The 17,960-nt window shown below is 38.2% G+C and overlaps 1 protein-coding gene across 1 annotated transcript in view; it reads right to left on the bottom strand.

Annotated features, from left to right (window-relative positions):
• The window catches only part of PRKCZ (protein kinase C zeta), a 154,172-nt gene that overhangs the window by 40,965 nt on the left and 95,247 nt on the right, over positions 1-17,960 (bottom strand). Inside the window, exons 6-9 of the mRNA XM_065421210.1 lie at positions 10,742-10,873; positions 9,055-9,136; positions 6,766-6,818; positions 3,566-3,754 (exon numbers count right to left, since the gene is read on the bottom strand). Coding sequence (XP_065277282.1) covers positions 3,566-3,754; positions 6,766-6,818; positions 9,055-9,136; positions 10,742-10,873 — 456 coding nt within the window. The remainder of the gene's footprint in view (positions 1-3,565; positions 3,755-6,765; positions 6,819-9,054; positions 9,137-10,741; positions 10,874-17,960) is intronic.

The following is a 17,960-nucleotide window of genomic DNA, read 5'->3' as shown; positions in this document are numbered from 1 at the left end:
TTCCCATATATATATATATATAGTGCATCACTGTTACAAACATTCTTTAAAAAAAGATGGAAAAAAACTTGGCCCAGAGAAAGTCTAAATATTTTTTTGCTTCAACAGCTTGTCAGAGGTTTTCTGAATATCCAGAAGAATCTGAACAAAATTTACTAGTCATGAAGTTTAAAAAATAAGAAAACATATGTGAAGTATTAATGATATATTGGTTCAAAGTGTCCTGAAGCAAGCGGATATCACATTATAACCATTTGTGTCAGCTGGAGCTGCCACAATTTGCTTTGTTTTGGGTACAAGTCACTGAGTTTCACATGGTTTCTGTGATCAGCTAAACTATGAAGGTGAAATACTGAGAAAGGAGACCACAAGCTACTGGTATTTCCAAAATTTAATAGATGCTAGAACAGCATTGCAAAACCAAGACCCATGGTAACAAAATATCCCAAACCTGTTCATAAATGCAAAACCTAAAGGCCGTGTACTATAACTGTTCTCAGCATAGGTAGGCATTCCCCATGTCTTTTTTACAGCATATATTCCACAATACCCCACCCACTCCATGAATACTTATCAAGGAGTGACTGGCAGGAAACCCTAGGCATTGGTGGGCTTGAATTCCCCAGTTCCTAGCTGACCAACACCATGTCAACTCTCCAGTCAATCCGAAGACAACTAGGATAGATACTCAGGGTGCCCTTATGTGAGGGCCAGCAGGTAAAAGCTAGATTGCAACCTCCAGAGAGCAATCTTTAGTGCTATCCTGCCAGGCTAGGCCCAACAACTGAGATCTCCATGGGAGTTGGGAATCCCTATCAAGTGTTAACATGCATTTGGTTCTGTACATAAAGACATAGCCTTTGAAGGGGCACAGACAGGTCAATTACAGGCAAAAAATTATGTATATACAAAAATTAGTATAAACAAGCAATAGAAGTGTTTTCATGTCTTTTTTTTTTTAAAAACACCAAGTAAACTTTTCTTACAATGACTATAAACTAAGCTTTGTAGCATTGTGCTAATTTCCATTGGAACAGGAGAGTGACACTAGCTAGTAACTACCGAAAAAAGGGGGGGGAAAGGGACATTATTTTCACTTCCTAGGCTAAGGGAAAAAAATCAAAAGAAACAGCATGAACAGCATAAAGCAAATTAGATTTTAAAAATTCTTTCAGCTTTAATAACTGGTGCTTTGTGATAGGTATTTCTAAGTTGTCTTTCACATAATAAGGTAACTAGGTAAAAAGACAGTTAATGAATTTTGTTTTTTTAAAACGTATTACTTTTAGCCTGACAACATACTCTGAATGAGCATTCAACAGGATATTTCCTTTCAGTTCCTTTAACTTCAGTTCTAATTAAATCAGGGGGGATTTGCTTCAGTTACACATGGGTGAAGACAACCTTTGAATATACTCCGGCTACTACAACACTAACTAACAAAGCACTAGCAGGTTCGATGCATTCTAAATTCACTGATATTTGAAAGAGGAAAACATTAGTAAGTAATGCATTTTATTTACCATTGAAACACTATCAAATGAAATTTCCATCACTTTAGATATGTATTCATAAAATTCCATTTCTTATAGATGCTAGCTTGTGGCAAACAGCAGCAATTAGATCAAGTTTCTATGTTATGATGTGCGAGGTCACAATCCAAAATAACTGATAGACTATTCTCAACTAGTTCTCAAAGGCAACTACAAAGCTGACTAAATATTTCTCCTCACCTTTCACTGTCACTGAAAGAAACAATTGAAGAAACAATGTAACTGTGAAGCAACTTTTTCTTATCCCTTTCTGGCCGCCGGGGAGAGCGGAGCCCCGGCCGGACTGGCCGCCGGGGAGAGCGGAGCCCCGGCCAGGCTCTCTGCCCTCCTCCCGGCGCTCTGGCCGCCAGCGGAGCCGCGGCGGGCTCACCGCCCTCCCCCCGGCGCTCCAGCGCTGGGGGGGGGCGGCGGCAGGAGGCTTTTTTGCCTGGGGCGGCAAAAAAAGCCAGAGCCGGCCCTGTATGTAGCCTTACTCTTCTAAAATCAGTCTCTGGAATGTAACAAGTACAACAACTAGTGAAACTGGTTACCACCACCACCACCAATTTTTTTTTTTTTAATTCTTTACAACAAAATATTGGCTTTTGTAAACCAGTTTTCCAGAGGCCATGGAATTAAGACTGCCAACTTGAAAATCACATTTGTGTCTGAAAAATATGTATCTGTTATAGCCAGAAGTTAGACTACTAATACGGAAAGAAGCTAATGAAAAATATTTTCTTCATTTTTCCAGTTCATTTACTCAATGCATTTGGTATCAGTCAAATTCATGGTTTCCTCTCAATCTGTCACTCCCTACCTCACCGAAGAAACTATTACAACATATTTTTAAAGCAATTTAAAAAAAAACACAACAGGACATGCCCTTGGTCCACCGGTGACTGGATTTTTTTTTTAAATTGACTCTCGAAAAAAAATAAATCATGTTGATGTAGCCCCTTTTAAAAGCCAGTGATTTACTAAATGTGAAAAACGATCTGTAGTTTTATATTACATGTACTTCTCTTCTACGTTAGGGTGACCAGATGCTAAGTGGAAAATATCGGGACCGCCGCGGGGGGGGGGGGGGGAGAGGAGAGGGGCGCCTTTTTAATTGTTACACTCACCCGTCCGGGTCTTCGACGGCAATTCGGCAGCGGGTCCTTCAGTCGCTGACGGTCTTTGGCGGCATTTCGGCGGCAGGTGCTTCCTTTGGCGGCAAGGTTTATTACCCACTGCCGAAATGCCGCCGAAGACCTTCAGCGACTGAAGGACTCGCCGCTGAATTGCTGCCGAAGACCCGGATGGGTGAGTGTAAAAAAAAAAAAAAAAAAAAAGCGCCCGAAAAAAAATATCGGGACAAATGGCGTCCTAACCGTACTTCGGTCGGGACGCGGGACAAACTGCTCAAAATTGGGACAATCCCGATTTTATCGGGACATCTGGTCACCCTATTCTACGTGTGTGTGTGTGTGTGTGTGTGTGTGTGTGTACACACCCAAAATGCACTCTCAGAGGATTTATTTCTATAAAAATAAAAAACATTATAAAAATGTAAGTTCAGCTCCTGTTGTGAAGTTCAGCATTTGTTAATTAGTTTCTTCTGACACACTACAAGCTGAAATTGGGAGGGAGGCAACATCTTGCTATCCTTTCAGTCGCAGATGAACAGACTATTTAATACCCAATGCTCTATTTAACCAACAAATTAAAGGCTAGACTTTGATAATATCCAGGTTTATTAGAAAAAATTCATTTGTGTTTTTCTAAGACTGCTAGCCAATTAGTCTGTATTAGTTACTTCGGAGGTAGTGGACATTTCTCCCAGAACCAATCTGTGCCATACTTCATGTAGGCAATTGATGCCACCAACTAAGTTACTAGTCAGTGAAGCTTCCACTACATGACAAAATATTTGTTCAAAATTTCAGTCACATTTTTAATACATTTTCCTTCATTCACCAGTTAGAACCAACGACAATACCTAACCATGAATCAATTCAGTATTTTAAATTTTAAACACAGACTTTTACCTCATCATCATGGACCAATTCTTTTTTCACTACTTTCATGGCATAAATTTGATCATTCTTTTTTAACCGTACTAAAAGAACTTTGGCATAACTTCCACGTCCAATAACTCTGATTAAGTCAAAGTCCTGTAGTCCAAGCCCCTGAGAAATCTTAATTCCATCCATTCCATCAATAACTGGCTTGATATCCTGTATAAAGACAAACAGATACATATTCAGAAACAGTTCAAGTCTTCTTAACTAAGAACTGTTAGCACAAACAAGTTTAACCTCTGAACAGAGTCAGGATTTGCTCAATGTGCACGCTAGTCAAACACCGATTTGTCAAATAGTACAAGAATGATACAGCCCTAAAACAAGTCTTTTTTTTTTTTTTTTTTTAAACCCTTCCTTGGTATAATTTTTCTACTTGCTATTATGGGTGCCAGTTATTTTTTTTCAAGGGAATAGCTTGCTGAACATTTCACCTTAATTAAAAACATGTTACTAAGAATAAATTCTGAATGTTCCCATATTCTGCAGGTGAACTGCTGCAGGACCATACATATCTATGCAATTATCCTCAGCAGCTCACCACACCATGTAAAGTGCCATTATACTAAAGTGCTATTTTGGCCAATGGTGGCTGGTTTGCCAGTGCCTGACATGCTGGTTGTTCAAAACAACCAGCCAGGAAGTCTACCATGCGACAGAGCCAACAGTTCCTGGCAGACCTATCATCTAAGATTATTACATACTCTGTTTTTTACTGGGGTAACTTGCTTTTTAACATGCAAACCGATTTCTACATTTGTACAGTGTGCCTGTAGAACCCACTGCCTTGGAATCAGCTTTTATTTTATACAGCTCAGAGCAGAAATTTACATTAATGGCCTAGAGGTGACAGGGTCTCTATTACATTACCAAGTATTGATCCAGTCAGGTTCCCCACATGGAGCTTTTGTCTTGAAAAAGTGGTCAAGTTTAGGTCATGCTTACTTTATACATTATAGCTAAACACAACCACTTTTCCTAGTCAAGACAGACCCTCAGAGACTTAAATCCCAAGGTGATAAAAGTCCAAAGTCAGACAGAGACAAATTTAAAATAAGAGTCCTACAACCAGGTTCCTTTTCTGATGATAAAAATCAGGACAAGGGAAATGGTATGCAACTCTTTTATTATTCACACAGTGGAAAAAAGTTTTGTCTCACTGAGCACTCATTTCTAAGCATTAAGCATTTCCACTTTAGGTTTTCTGTACAACTGTAAGCCCTGGAAATTCCAAGTATTTTTTTTTTAAATACTCATTCACAGGATTTTGGTTACAGCTATATAGTATCCATCCACATGAAAATTCTTGTATTTCCTACTCTGGAAAATGAAAGACTCTGACCAAGCAAAGAGGGTCTGAATTCAATTCTTGGATTGTTAGCCCTTCTTTGGCTAGAGCTCTGTATGTGAGTGAACAGTGGTCTTGCACATTCTGAAAGATACGGAGATACAAATTAATAAAGAAGATCTAAGCAGAAAGAAAGATACAGAAACCATACTCTGCTAATTGAGTACATCTGCCTTGGCTTGAGGTTAAGCAGTTTCAGGGTATGTCAAACACACTACAGCTGTAGCGAAATTCAAGTTGCTGGTCAGGACCATGCTGATTTCCCAAGAGTGAATATTTGTGGAAGAGATTTCAAAATGGAGAATATATTATTTTGATTGAAGCTTTATTAAAGAAGATAGAAATAACTATTTTGTCCCCTGGAGAGATGTCTTGGCATTAAATAAAACCACACAATTTTGCTGACTGGAAATGACAGATTTAGAGACATTCAAAATCAAGCAGTCGGAAAGAGTTAAGCAAAAGTACAGTATGTGCCCCAGTTATACCCCGTTACCAATGTTTACAATGCTTCAACACTTTTGATGGTCTATTTTTATTTGACCTCATACTACTGTACTAGTAGCCAGATCAAGGTTCTGCCGATCTATGGGAAGAGTTTATATAAGGAGTCTTGATCTAGGATTGACTGTTATTAAAAGAGATTGCACTGAGCTTAAAGGTTCTAGTCAGCAAGGTTCCAGCATGCCACATTCTCTCTGTGCAGGATATGCTATTTCAATTTAGTAGCACTCATCTACAAGGTAGAAAAAATGGGAACAGCTGATTAGGACAGGGGCCAGGTGTCTTCCTATGCATTTGTACAGCACCTAGCACAAGAGGACCTCAATTTTGATTGGGCCTTTTGGTCCTACTGCAATATAAATAAATAAATAAACAAACAAACAAAACTATTTCAGATAATGTAACTAAATTTTCTGTAGTCATTCCAATGTACACCTTTTAGCCTCTCTGTGTTTACTTAAGATGATTCTTAAAAACATATATGATCGAAAGCAAGGCAATCTATGCAATAACCAGAGCCATTCATGTGTGAATTACTGGCAGTGGCAGTGATTGTAGTGGAGAATAGATGGTGCAGTTTTGTTGAAAGGGGGAATCCAAACTGTAAAGTGCCCTTTATTTATTTTAAATATGCCAGCAGCATTTTTAAAGCTATTGTTTTGAAGCCCGTTAGGTTTATTTAAAGTGCACTGGGATTTGTCCAAGTGCTCCATGGGAATAACATTCTTTGTCTGCAGAGAGGCTGTTAGACCCTCTACAAAAGAACTAAAAAATAAAACGTACGCGTACATTATTCTACTTTTATTTCTTTGGGGCCCTTTATAATTGAGTGCGTATTATTTATCTGCAAAATTTCAGAGCAAACCGGATAGATAATGACTTACATTGTCAGTGACACTGGACCAAGATTCATAATTTTAGTCTGTGGAGGGGTGGCCTGAGGGTGATAAGCAGTGTACATGCATTAGAGAGGAGAACAGCAAAGAACTGAAATAATGTTAAACCACTGTAAGCTGCTAATTCAGAGGCAAGGACCAATAAATTGCAACCCTCAGATAAATCATAGTTGTTCCAATATGAATGGGGAAATAAAGTCTTTCACACTTTGTGATCGAGACAATATAAACAGAAAACAAAAGAAACTCTGAGAAATCCATTAAAATCACCAAATACATTATTTTGGGGTGGGAGACCCAGATTTCCTCTACTGGAAAAAAAAGGAGATATACAGTAAGAAGAAAACACTGTCTATAAACTATAGCTACATTATGTACAGAAAATGTAAATATTAATTTAAAAATAATTTTAAAAATACCTCAGAGTCATCTTTAATGTTGTCATGTTTCCGGGTTGAAGGAATGTAAGGGACTGCAAGACAAAGTGGATAAACAGAACAAGTAGATTGCCAAGACTATCCTGCACATAGCAGAAAAACCATAAAATCAGTTTACTTTGCCCCATGGGACATTAGGTAGGATTCTTTCACTTAGTTGTCATAATCTTGATAGCACATACTAAGGGTGCTGAAGAGGGTTCAACATTGGAATAGGGGAAGAGGAACCTTTTGGCACTTAACAGTGAACCCTTTAACTTGCTGAACCATGTTTGACAGGCCCAGAGTGTCCTATCCAGTCCTCTTCAGTAAGAAAGACTGTGGATGAAAGACGAAGCCTTGAGGTAGGAGTGGTTACAGACATCTTAATGTACAAATAGTCAGACATCCTAACCTGAAGGCTAAAGATCTCCCTTTCCGTAACATACTCAGCTGCCTCTGTACTCCTTGCAAATATTACCAAGTTAACTAGCAATGTATATTTATAACAAATTTACAAGCTGTAGGCTCTAAAATTTGTGAAAAACTACAACCCCACCCACCCCCAAACTTACACACCTTTAGACATTTCTATAGCACCTGCCTTAAAATGCTCTACAAACAGTAACTGATTCAGCCTTACAACCCCCATTTTACATATAGGACAACTGAGGCAGAGTGCATGGCAAGAATGTAGGATTTTTGGGACAAGGATTCTATTACATGTGTATATAATACCTAGCATGATGGAGTCCTGATCCACGAGGCACTACTGTAATACTAATTATTAGAGAGACAAGGTAGGTGAGGTTATATCTTTTATTGGACCAATTTACACTTAGGGTGACCAGACAGCAAGTGTGAAAAATCGGGACAGGGGGTGGGGGGGTAATAGGACCCTATATAAGAAAAAGACCCAAAAATCGGGACTGTCCCTATAAAATCAGGACATCTGGTCACCTAATTTACACTCCATCAGAGAAGTAGATTGCATCAAGGAAAGGGCCACCCAAATACCAGAGGAGAATCTGCTTCAATACAGAAAAAACCCACTGACTACACAAACCTAGCGGTCACCTATCAAACCGCACTGGAACCCATACAGGGTATCATCAAATAATTACAATTCACATTTGATGGGGACCAGTTCCTGAAAGAAATGTTTCCTGAACCCCCTCTTTTGGCCTTCAAACAACTCCCTAATCTCGCCTTCAAACTCCTCCCTAATCACGCCAATCTCACCATCAGAAGAATGCTCCCCACAGACCAGGACACACCAACTCAAAGTGGCATCAGATCCTGCCATAAAAACAGATGCAAAACCTGCAGACATACTTCACTGCTACAATGATCAATGCCCCTCACAACACACTTTGCAAGAATCATATGTCCTACACTTGCCTATCACAACATGGTGCATTTAATCAGTGCATCAAATGCCTCAACAAAACAACAACAACTAAGTGGGTGAAACCAAACAATCAGAATGCTCTCAAAAGAACTCTCACAGAAAAAGGATAAAAGACGAAAACACTATCACCTGTTGGCAAGCACTTTTCACAAAGCTATGACTCCATAATTGATCTTCCAATACACGTCCCCAAAGGAAGCCTGCACAGAAACTTCAAAAAGCGAGGCTAGAAACGAGGGGTTCCAGAATAGAGGGGGATCAGGGGTCACGGTCCCATCAATTTTTACCGGTCGTAAGGGCAAGGGGGAGGGAAGGAGGAGCGAGCAGAGGATGGGGCCTCGAGGCAAGAGGCAGCGTGGCCATTGTTCGGGCACCGGTGGCTCCCCCTACCCAGTTTTAGGGAGCTTCCATTGCTCCTGCTAAAAACTTAAATTCAGAACACTGCTAGACACTGGTTTCATGGCTCATTACAACCATTTATAATACACACCTGCTTGCTAACCTCTAATGGGCCACTTCAAACCCCTTTTGCATAACAGTCTAATCTTTACTGCCCACTCCATTTCCAACGTCCTCCTACAATCTATCCCAAACTTGTATTTAGTTCAGACACTCCGATTTCCTTCCCCAGTCCTGAAGAAGAGCTCTGTGTAGTTTGAAAGCGTGTGTACCTTTCACAAACAGAATTTGATCTGATAAAAGATATTACCTCACGTACCTTGTGTCTCACATATCCTGGAACCAACATGGCAAACATACTAAAAATTACTATTACTAATAATGGTAGCACTGAGAGTTAGTATCATGGTTCCTATTATGACTATAGTTACATCCAAAAGCGCAAGTATATCAATTCCACACTAGTGGGGAAAAATACCTACTTCCATCAGTTTCTTCTGAGGGGAGGTCAACTTCATCATTTTTATCATCTAATTGAGGTTCCTGGGAAGGCATGACCGAATCCTGGCAAAATACAGAATTTACAGAAAAAATATCCATCAATTAATGTAATCTGGTTTATACCATCTGAATATGGCTTCCTAAAGTTTTTAAACAAGTTTGTCTTGTTATATAGATAATTTATAGCTAGAAATTTACACTTGAAGCTTCCAGGACAGGTAATGGGTTATTACAGATACTTATCAGAACATGAATGGTTTGTAATGAATTATAAAAAGCCTCTACAAAAAGTCCATCTGCCCCCTGCACAGTGCAGTGTAAACAAATCTCATGTTTAATAATTCTCTTTTAAAACTAAATCCAGCATATTTTACTGTAAAATACACACAAACAGAATTAAAGATTTCTGAGACTGTATCATGTGAAACTGCAGCCATTCCATATATCCATGTTTAGTGTGAATTTATATAGACAGTCTAAACCATCAGCATATTCCCTGCCCCAGCTAAAAATAAGAAATACTGCCATTGTTCCAAAAGGTCTTGCATTCATTAATAAAGGACATAAAAGTTTTAGTTTTCTTCTTGTAACGAGTTCTCAACCATTAACATAAGACATGTAGAACTGTTAGAGCAGATATAGTAGCAAGTATGTTTGACTCAAATATAATCTCCACATAAGCAGGAATGAATAGGATGGCAAAGAATCAAGTAATCAAGGCAATGTATGGAAAAAGTGTTTCAGTAGTTGGAATGGTGAGGAAAAGATGGATTTGGTTGATATTAAAGAGGAAGAAACCAAAGTAACTAGTAAGATACCGAATACAGGACAGGTTTGGAGGAGGCTGAGGATTGGAAGGAGAGGACACCAAAGTTTTGAGTCTATGGGTACGTCTACACTTACCGGAGGGTCCGGCGGCAGGCAATCGATGTTCTGGGATCGATTTATCGCGTCTGGTTTAGACGCGATAAATCGATCCCGGATCGATCCCGGAAGTGCTCGCCGTCGACGCCGGTACTCCAGCTCGGCGAGAGGAGTACGCAGCATCGACGGGGGAGCCTGTCTGCCGCGTCTGGACCCGCGGTAAGTTTGGACTAAGGTACTTCGAATTCAGCTACGTTATTAACGTAGCTGAATTTGCGTACCTTAGTCCGAAGTGGGGGCTTAGTGGGGACCAGGCCTTGAAAGTATACTGGAGTTGTCAATACAAATAGATAAAGGAGATGGGTAAACAGATCAGGAGAAGGTGAGTATTTAATGGATTGAGTTTAAAATGGCAGCAGGACCCAGGGGAGATGTCTAAATGATAAATGGAGATGTAAAAACAAAAAAGAGCTTCTTAATTCTGCAGAAATTCCCATGAGACAAAGGATACAACTGAAAACATTTTTTCAAACTGTGTTCTTCATATATCTGTGAAATAAATACTTTCTTGTGAACTAATAAGAACTTCAAATCCAAGTCTGTTTGTATTTATTCACAGCACAAAGGTCTGCTTTCCTCACTCTGTCTTCATTGATCACAAAACACACACCCCTCCCCTTCTCCATTTACAAACCTGGTGACCTGCATACATGAACATCATTTTGTCAGTTAGGAAATACTCTTTGGAAATAATGAACTTGGAGGTGGTAAAACACATTAGCTTTATACAGAATACAAACTTACCATATGCCTTTTGCAGGTCAGTGGAACAAGTATGTGACAGCGTTTATGGACCAGCAATTTGCAGTTGATACACTTGTAGCCTTGCCTTCCGAGACCCCATATCCTTTCACTGCACTGGCCACAATATGCTCTCTAAAAAGCAAGAAGTATAATTATATTTAAGTTTTAGACCTCTAACAATTCTTCTCTATATATTCATAACTACCGGCCAAAAGAAACTATTTCACAATCCTTCAAGAATTTATATTCATCAGAAACATGTCTTTTATTGATATGACTCACCTGAGGGTGCATCTTCAAAACTTTATTCAAACATTGCTTCTGATTTTAGGTACTGTACCCAATACTCCAAAAACAAAGTTGACTGTGTCAATAAAAGCAGAAGTACACCTATTGTGCATTGCTACACCAGCAATTTCCATGCAAAAGTTGGGCTGTTAGTATTTTTCTTTTATCGCCATTAGTGTGTGCGCGACATTTTAAAGGCATGTATTAAGACAAGGTTTCTGGGAAGAAGAGCTTAATACCTAAATTAGAAAAATTAAAAATGTATTTTCTCTTTGTCAATTACAGTGTGAAATAACAAAACATGAGCTAAATTAAGTGATTGTGAGGTGAGGCATAAGAGCAAAGACAGATGGTATTTGGTGAAAGATACTGAAAAATATATTTCTAGGAGATTTTGAGGTTTTAGAGCAAGATTGCTTGTCACACTGCAGGAAAAGAGTATCTTAAGTGTATGGAGCATCATAACAGAAGGCACAATAGTCCATAGTTAGTTTTAGTTTGAGGAGAGAATACTGCAAGTCAGTAGAACAAAATAAGTAAGGTTTAATTGACATTGACCAAGTTTCTTAGGGCATGGACTGTATTTCTTATTTGTCCATAAAACATTATGCTCAGCTATGGCCCTGTATGAATAAGACTGTTTATGGACAGCAGGTACACAAAGCTGAGACAGCATTAACCTTTCCAACAGGCAAATTAATTTTCACTTCCCCACAAATTGTTAAAAATTCACTCCTTGGACTGATGTGTGAAAAATTTCAGCTTATGGACAATTTTATAGTTAAGAAATAAGCCTGTGAAAACAGAGGTTAATGCATTCCTTGGATAGCATTGTACTAATATTCTTCCATATTTAATTCAGAGATTTTTTGTTTTATCCAGATGCTGAGTATAACTGTTCAACAGCAAGCATTGAGGCTCAACAAGTTACAATTAGCATTTTGATCCTTATTGCACTTCAGATATAAAAGAAAAATTCCCAGAACTGCTTCATCAAAAATCAAAGGGGATGATCAGAGAACTTCTATACATCAACTTGTTATGTAAGAGTCCTCAAAGTAGTTTCTTAAGACCAAGGGAGGGGGGCTTTTTTGCACTGCTGAGCTGACATTATTTGATAAATCTCTATAGCATGTATATAGAGAAATTATAAAGAAATGAACAAGATTCTAACTGGAGTACTGGACACAGGCTGTTCCCCTTATAAGTTTAATATGTCTCCCCCTTCCACATAAACCAACACTAGAGAGTTCTCAGTATTTTTCTTAATGCCTGGAAATGAACACAGTGATTTAGCCGATACTGGAACACATCAGCATGGTTAAATTTGGCCATTTTACCCAGTAGAAAAGGCATGTTTGGAATCAATATATTTACTTTAAATAGCATTCAATTACAAAATAAGCTGTTTTATATATTTTCAAAGGGGCAGAGTGCCTAATGGAGGCAGGCTTTAAAATGTATGGTTTACAAGTACTGGGATTATACTTTCTCAGACTTCTGATACTCCTAGCCAGGCCAATCAATGGAAAGAACTGGGGAGGGTATATGGGCTATGACCATTTGCATAGACTGGGAGTCAGGACTCCTAGGGTCTGATTGCAGCTTTTGCCATTGCATGACCTTAGAGCAGGGGTTCTCAAACTCGGGGTTGTGACCCCTCAGGGGGTCACGAGGTTATTACATGAGTGGTCGCAAGCTGTCATCCTCCACCCCAAACCCCACTTCACCTCCAGTATTTATAATACTGTTAAATATTTTTTAAAGTATTTTAAATTTATAAGTGGGGGGGGGGGGTCACACTCAGAGGCTTGCTGCGTGAAAGGGGTCACCAGTACAAAAGTTTGAGAACCACTGCCTTAGAACCTGTGTGTCAGTGGAGCAATGGTATGAGAGATATAGTAAGAAATAGTTTTACAGTGCAATGGGACCTTTGATAGTGGAATGCGTGTTAAAATATAGGCTTTGAACAAGTGTCTTGTGATGAAATATTTTCTAACTCAAGCAGTTTAAACAATTTGTGGTATCCAAGGTGCATAACTAACATCAGAAATCTCCAAAAAAATTTTTAAAAGATTCCCTTTTCAGGAATTTACATCCATGCCAGTTTAATCTAGGTTGGGCTGTCTGCTGTCTTTGCAAAAAGAGACCCTTTGTTGAGGGTTGACAAATTCTGTAACTTGCAGAAAACAAAAGACTTGGGTCAAACAGAGCTACTAGAATAAGTATCTTGTCTATGTCGTACTTACAAATTACTTTTGAAAGAAACAAAATGAGTGGGAAGGCATATACAGAACTCAGTACAGTCCTAAAAAACATTTCTAGTGAACTACAATGGTGAACTAGAAGTGAACTAATTTAATACTTGAAAAAAACTAGAACCAAATTGTACACATCCCATAACTGTACATCCACAAATTGTTATTGCTCCAACACTTGTCCTTTATTACCCAATGCCCTCTACTGTTTAATAGTCACTCATGTCACATCTGAATGATATCATAAACAAGAACCACCTTGTGTTTTCATTTGTTACATCCCCAGCACACTTTTTGATGTTGTATGATTAACTCCTCTTTCTCCGTGGATCATCCCAGCAGCAAACAAGCACCATGTTAGGTACCTGATGTAACACTGACCAACTGTGGGCAGTGAAAGGAAAAAGAAAATCTCCAAGCTGATGCATTCTTAGGCTCCAAAACATTTCCTACTTTAAAAGCCAGTTTCAGCTGTTACCGCTTACTTGCTTTTTTCAAAAACTTATTTCATTTTTTGTGTCTTCTTCCAAAAGCTCTGTTGGAAAGTTTCCTCCCTTAGGATGAGCTGACTATTTTTTAATGTGACTTTTGATGTGGTCCGTCAGCTCTGCATCCTGCAAGGTGTGATGCTGGCTGTGCTAATCCCTTATGAACCTTCAATTTCTTTCTCTTTTGCCATTTATTTTTTGTGAGCCTGTTTCACTAGTGTAGGTGATGGCTTCAATATTTACAGTAAAATTAGATGTAATGTTTGTCCTTTTGGATTGTACTCCTTCCAATTATTTAAAAAGAAATGTGTTTCCTTCTACAGACATCCCCATTTTCAATGTTAATAACTTTCTGGCTTCCATGATTCTTCCCCTCTACTTTTAATCATTCTTTAGTTAATAACGGATTTCTATTTTCAAAAAATTACCCTGGGTCCTTTGATTTTTAGGACTTTTTCTAACTTCCTTGCTCTCACTTGTTTCTGAATTATTTGAGCACGTGCCTCTTGGCTTAGTTTTGAATTTCTCTCTTACTCTGACCTACCTGACTCCCATCAACCGGGTTTCACATCGGTCATTCAGTGGAGACGGATTTAGTAAAGTCTTTAATGACTTAACTATCACTAAATCCCAGGGCTTGTTGCTATTTTAAATTCTTCATTTATCAGTTACTTTTGAAATTATTCGTCAGTGTTGTTGTTCACAGACCCTCCTTGATCTTTGGCTTTTAGGAGATGTGCACTAAGAACTTATTTAACCAAGTACATGTCCCTCAGAGTTCCCAATAATGATGATAATCAGCCCTTCAGCAGATATTGCTAGGATCCTTATTTTTATGCCATTGGTGAATGAGTTAATACGAAAATAAGATTTGAAGGTCAGCTCCAGGCTGAAAATGTGCAGATTAAGTTTTCCAACTTTACTGCAAATATATGTCTTCAGATTAACCATATAGGTGGTTTGGAAGCAACTGAATTTAAAGCTACAAGTGAGATTTTATTACTGATTTCTGCTATGTTTATAACAAATACCTAGCTCTCACAACCAGTATACTTTGTCAGTGGGAAGGAATCTGAAAGTCCTTTTTCACTTACTTTGCCTTTATTTCTCATTAATTAAGTTATCTATATTTGGCATAACTTCTTTAATATTAAAAAAATCAGTTCCTTTACTCTGCTACTGAAATCCTGTGTCATGTTAATAATTTAATTTTTGGATTATTTTAATGTTCTTTTTTTAATTAATTCCACACTTCATGAAAAACTTCTGTTGCTAATTGTCCGTCTCCCATTACTGTGTAGAAGTACACAAAGCAGTACTGAGGATACAAAGGCTTGGCATTAGATATATGAGAGGAGAGCATTTACTTAAGTGTGAAATATCATCCATAGGATAGTGTCTTTGTCTCTTGTCAATCCCACCAAATTCAGTAGCACTAAACAGAGATACTTCCAAGTGGAGAATCCATCAATACAATATGCATCTTTAAAAATCTGTCCTTTCAAAAATCTCTGCTATCCCCCCCCAAAAAAATCCAGCTAAACCAGTTCCTAGAAGGAAACCAAGAAGTTTTGCCAAGGTTGATAAATATATTTTGCTCTGTGTGCATGCAGGTAATTGGGTTCAAGAACTTCAAGTGAATGGTTGTCTAATACTTAGAAGATAGGATGCTACCAGGAGAGCTTTAAGCAAGACAAGTAGTAATTCTTCTGCTCTACTCCATGCTGATTAGGCCTCAACTGGAGTACTGTGTCCAGTTCTGAGTGCCACATTTCAGAAGGGATGTGGACATACTGGAGAAAGTCCAGGGAAGAGCAACAAAAATGGTTAAAGGTGTAGAAAACATGATCTATGAGGGAAGATTGAAAAAATTGGGTTTGTTTAGTCTGGAAAAGAGAAAACTGGATATGATAACAGTTTTCAAGTACATAAAAGGTTGTTACAAGGAAGAGGAAGAAAAATTGTTCTCTTTAACCTCTGAGGACAGGACAAGAAATCATGGGCTTAAATTGCAGGAAGGGCTGTTTAGGTTGGATGTTAGGAAAAACTTCCTGTCACAGTAGTTAAGCACTGGAATAAATTGCCTAGGGAGGTTGTGGAATCAGTCATTGTCTAACCTGCTCTTAAAAATCTCCAAACACCTTTCAGGGATGGTCTAGATAATACTCTGTCCTGCCTTGAGTGCAAGGGACTGGACTAGTAGACCTCTTCAGGTCCCCCTTCCAGTGCTATGATTCTGTGATTTTTGTCCTCCAAGCCGCTGAGGAGAAGACATAGGATATAGTTTTGATTAAATGTAAAAAAAACCTAACCCCCAACCAAACCAAAAATTCTCCTCAAAACCCTTGAATGTTGATCATTCCCAATTTGCAGCAATGTACCACATCTCTGTGACCTAACATATGAACTATTAATGTGAAGCAGTTCATTAATGGCAATGTATGTTTCATTTAGACATCTTCCTAACCTGGTTTCAAGCCTACAGATTTTATGTCAAGGGGACTACTTGCACCAAGGGTTAGCAGGACTGGGTCATTACACTGCAAGAGAAACATCTCCTATTCTTTGTCAATAAATAGACAATTCAGAGTTTATGCCTGTTTTCCTTCAATGATTAGAACTCCCATCAGAAAAGGATAGTCTAAACGTACCACCCGTATATTTACAAATAGAAGCTAAACCAAGAAGGTTTCAATTTTCATTTTGTTCTGTTGCTTTTTATTTTGCCTCTTGGCCCAATACCAATTGCCATTTGCTTCTGCAGTTTTTAACAAGAGTCGCTATTTCCTGTCACAACTTGATGTATGTGTCACATCAAGTTATTTTATATCCATATTGTTCCACTATTTAATATGACTCATTAAAATAAGATACCTGTATTGTGTTCCAATACCTGGCTCTCCAGATACTTAGAAACAAACAGTCTCTTCAATGGTAGCCTATATTCATATTACGATGAGATGCAGCGGTGTGATATGTACTATTGCCAGGATTACTACCTCGGTCTCCATACAAATTAACTAAGGTGCAGATCATTCTTTCCAATTTTGATCTCTCACCACCTTTATTTTCTTCTTTTAAAATTCATTTTTCTTAAAAATGTTCATGTGTTAGAGTCTTCCACTACTGATTTTTTTCTTGAAATGTTTCAGATTTATAGGCCAAGGTGTTTGAGAGATGTGAAAAAGTAGTAGATTTTCGCTTATGAAAAAGGTCCTGTAATATTGTTCAGAGATATCCCCAAAACTGCTTTTTTATGGTCATTCTCTGTCCAAAGGATTTTGAATAAAATCATTTAAACTGTCTGAGCTATGCAAGCATAACAAGTAATGACTACTTTAAAAAAAATTATGATTTAAACAGGTTTTTTTCCCCCCATCCTTATAATTGCCTCTTACAATTTTTTTCAACATTACAATTAGCTCTATTAGGTCAGATAGCTTTGCCATATTTGAAAATACCTGATTAAGAAGTTGTAATTAATGCATGCATTTCATTTTCATAATTTCTAATTTATCATTTAATTATATAATCAAATTAAGTTGTATACTAAATATGCTATTTTAAAACTGGAGGTATACATTTAGTCTGTGCATACACTAGAGGAAAGACAGATGATAGAGACAGAGGTAGAAATACATACAAGGTTTTTTGGGCCAAAATTTTGTACCATCGTTAGCCTCTGTGGAAGCGCTAGTGTACACAGGTTTCATGGTTGCCACCGGATGTGTTTTAAGTCCTGGGCCATATGTGGCCCAGATCCTGTAAATACTTACACATAGCTTATTATGCACGTGATCAGTCCCATCAGCCGCAACTGCATTACACATGCATGTAAAGTTCAGCACATGCCTAAGTGTTACAGGATCTGAGTCTAATCCAGGTCAGAATATGTAAATGACAGTAGTAGCTGATATCCGGACTACACTGGTAGCCATGATAAGAATTTTTAGGAAAAATAAAGGCTTAATACACTTTCACACTGAACACAAATTCATTGTATATGTAGTAATTCATTTTATTGCAATATTTTCAGCTTGTTTTCCTTTCATAAATTTCCTCGCCAGTTTTGCTCATTTTCTGTATATATCTACCAGTATATGTGTTTCAATAAACATCTTCATAGCTCATTCGCTCAATGATGTAAACTCACAATACCGAATTTGTGACAACTAACTATTCCTC

Source organism: Emys orbicularis, chromosome 22, assembly GCF_028017835.1.
Source record: "Emys orbicularis isolate rEmyOrb1 chromosome 22, rEmyOrb1.hap1, whole genome shotgun sequence".
NCBI classification, from domain to species: Eukaryota; Metazoa; Chordata; order Testudines; family Emydidae; genus Emys; species Emys orbicularis.
Note: the sequence above shows the minus strand (reverse complement) of the source record. Positions and strands in the feature narration are given on the sequence as shown.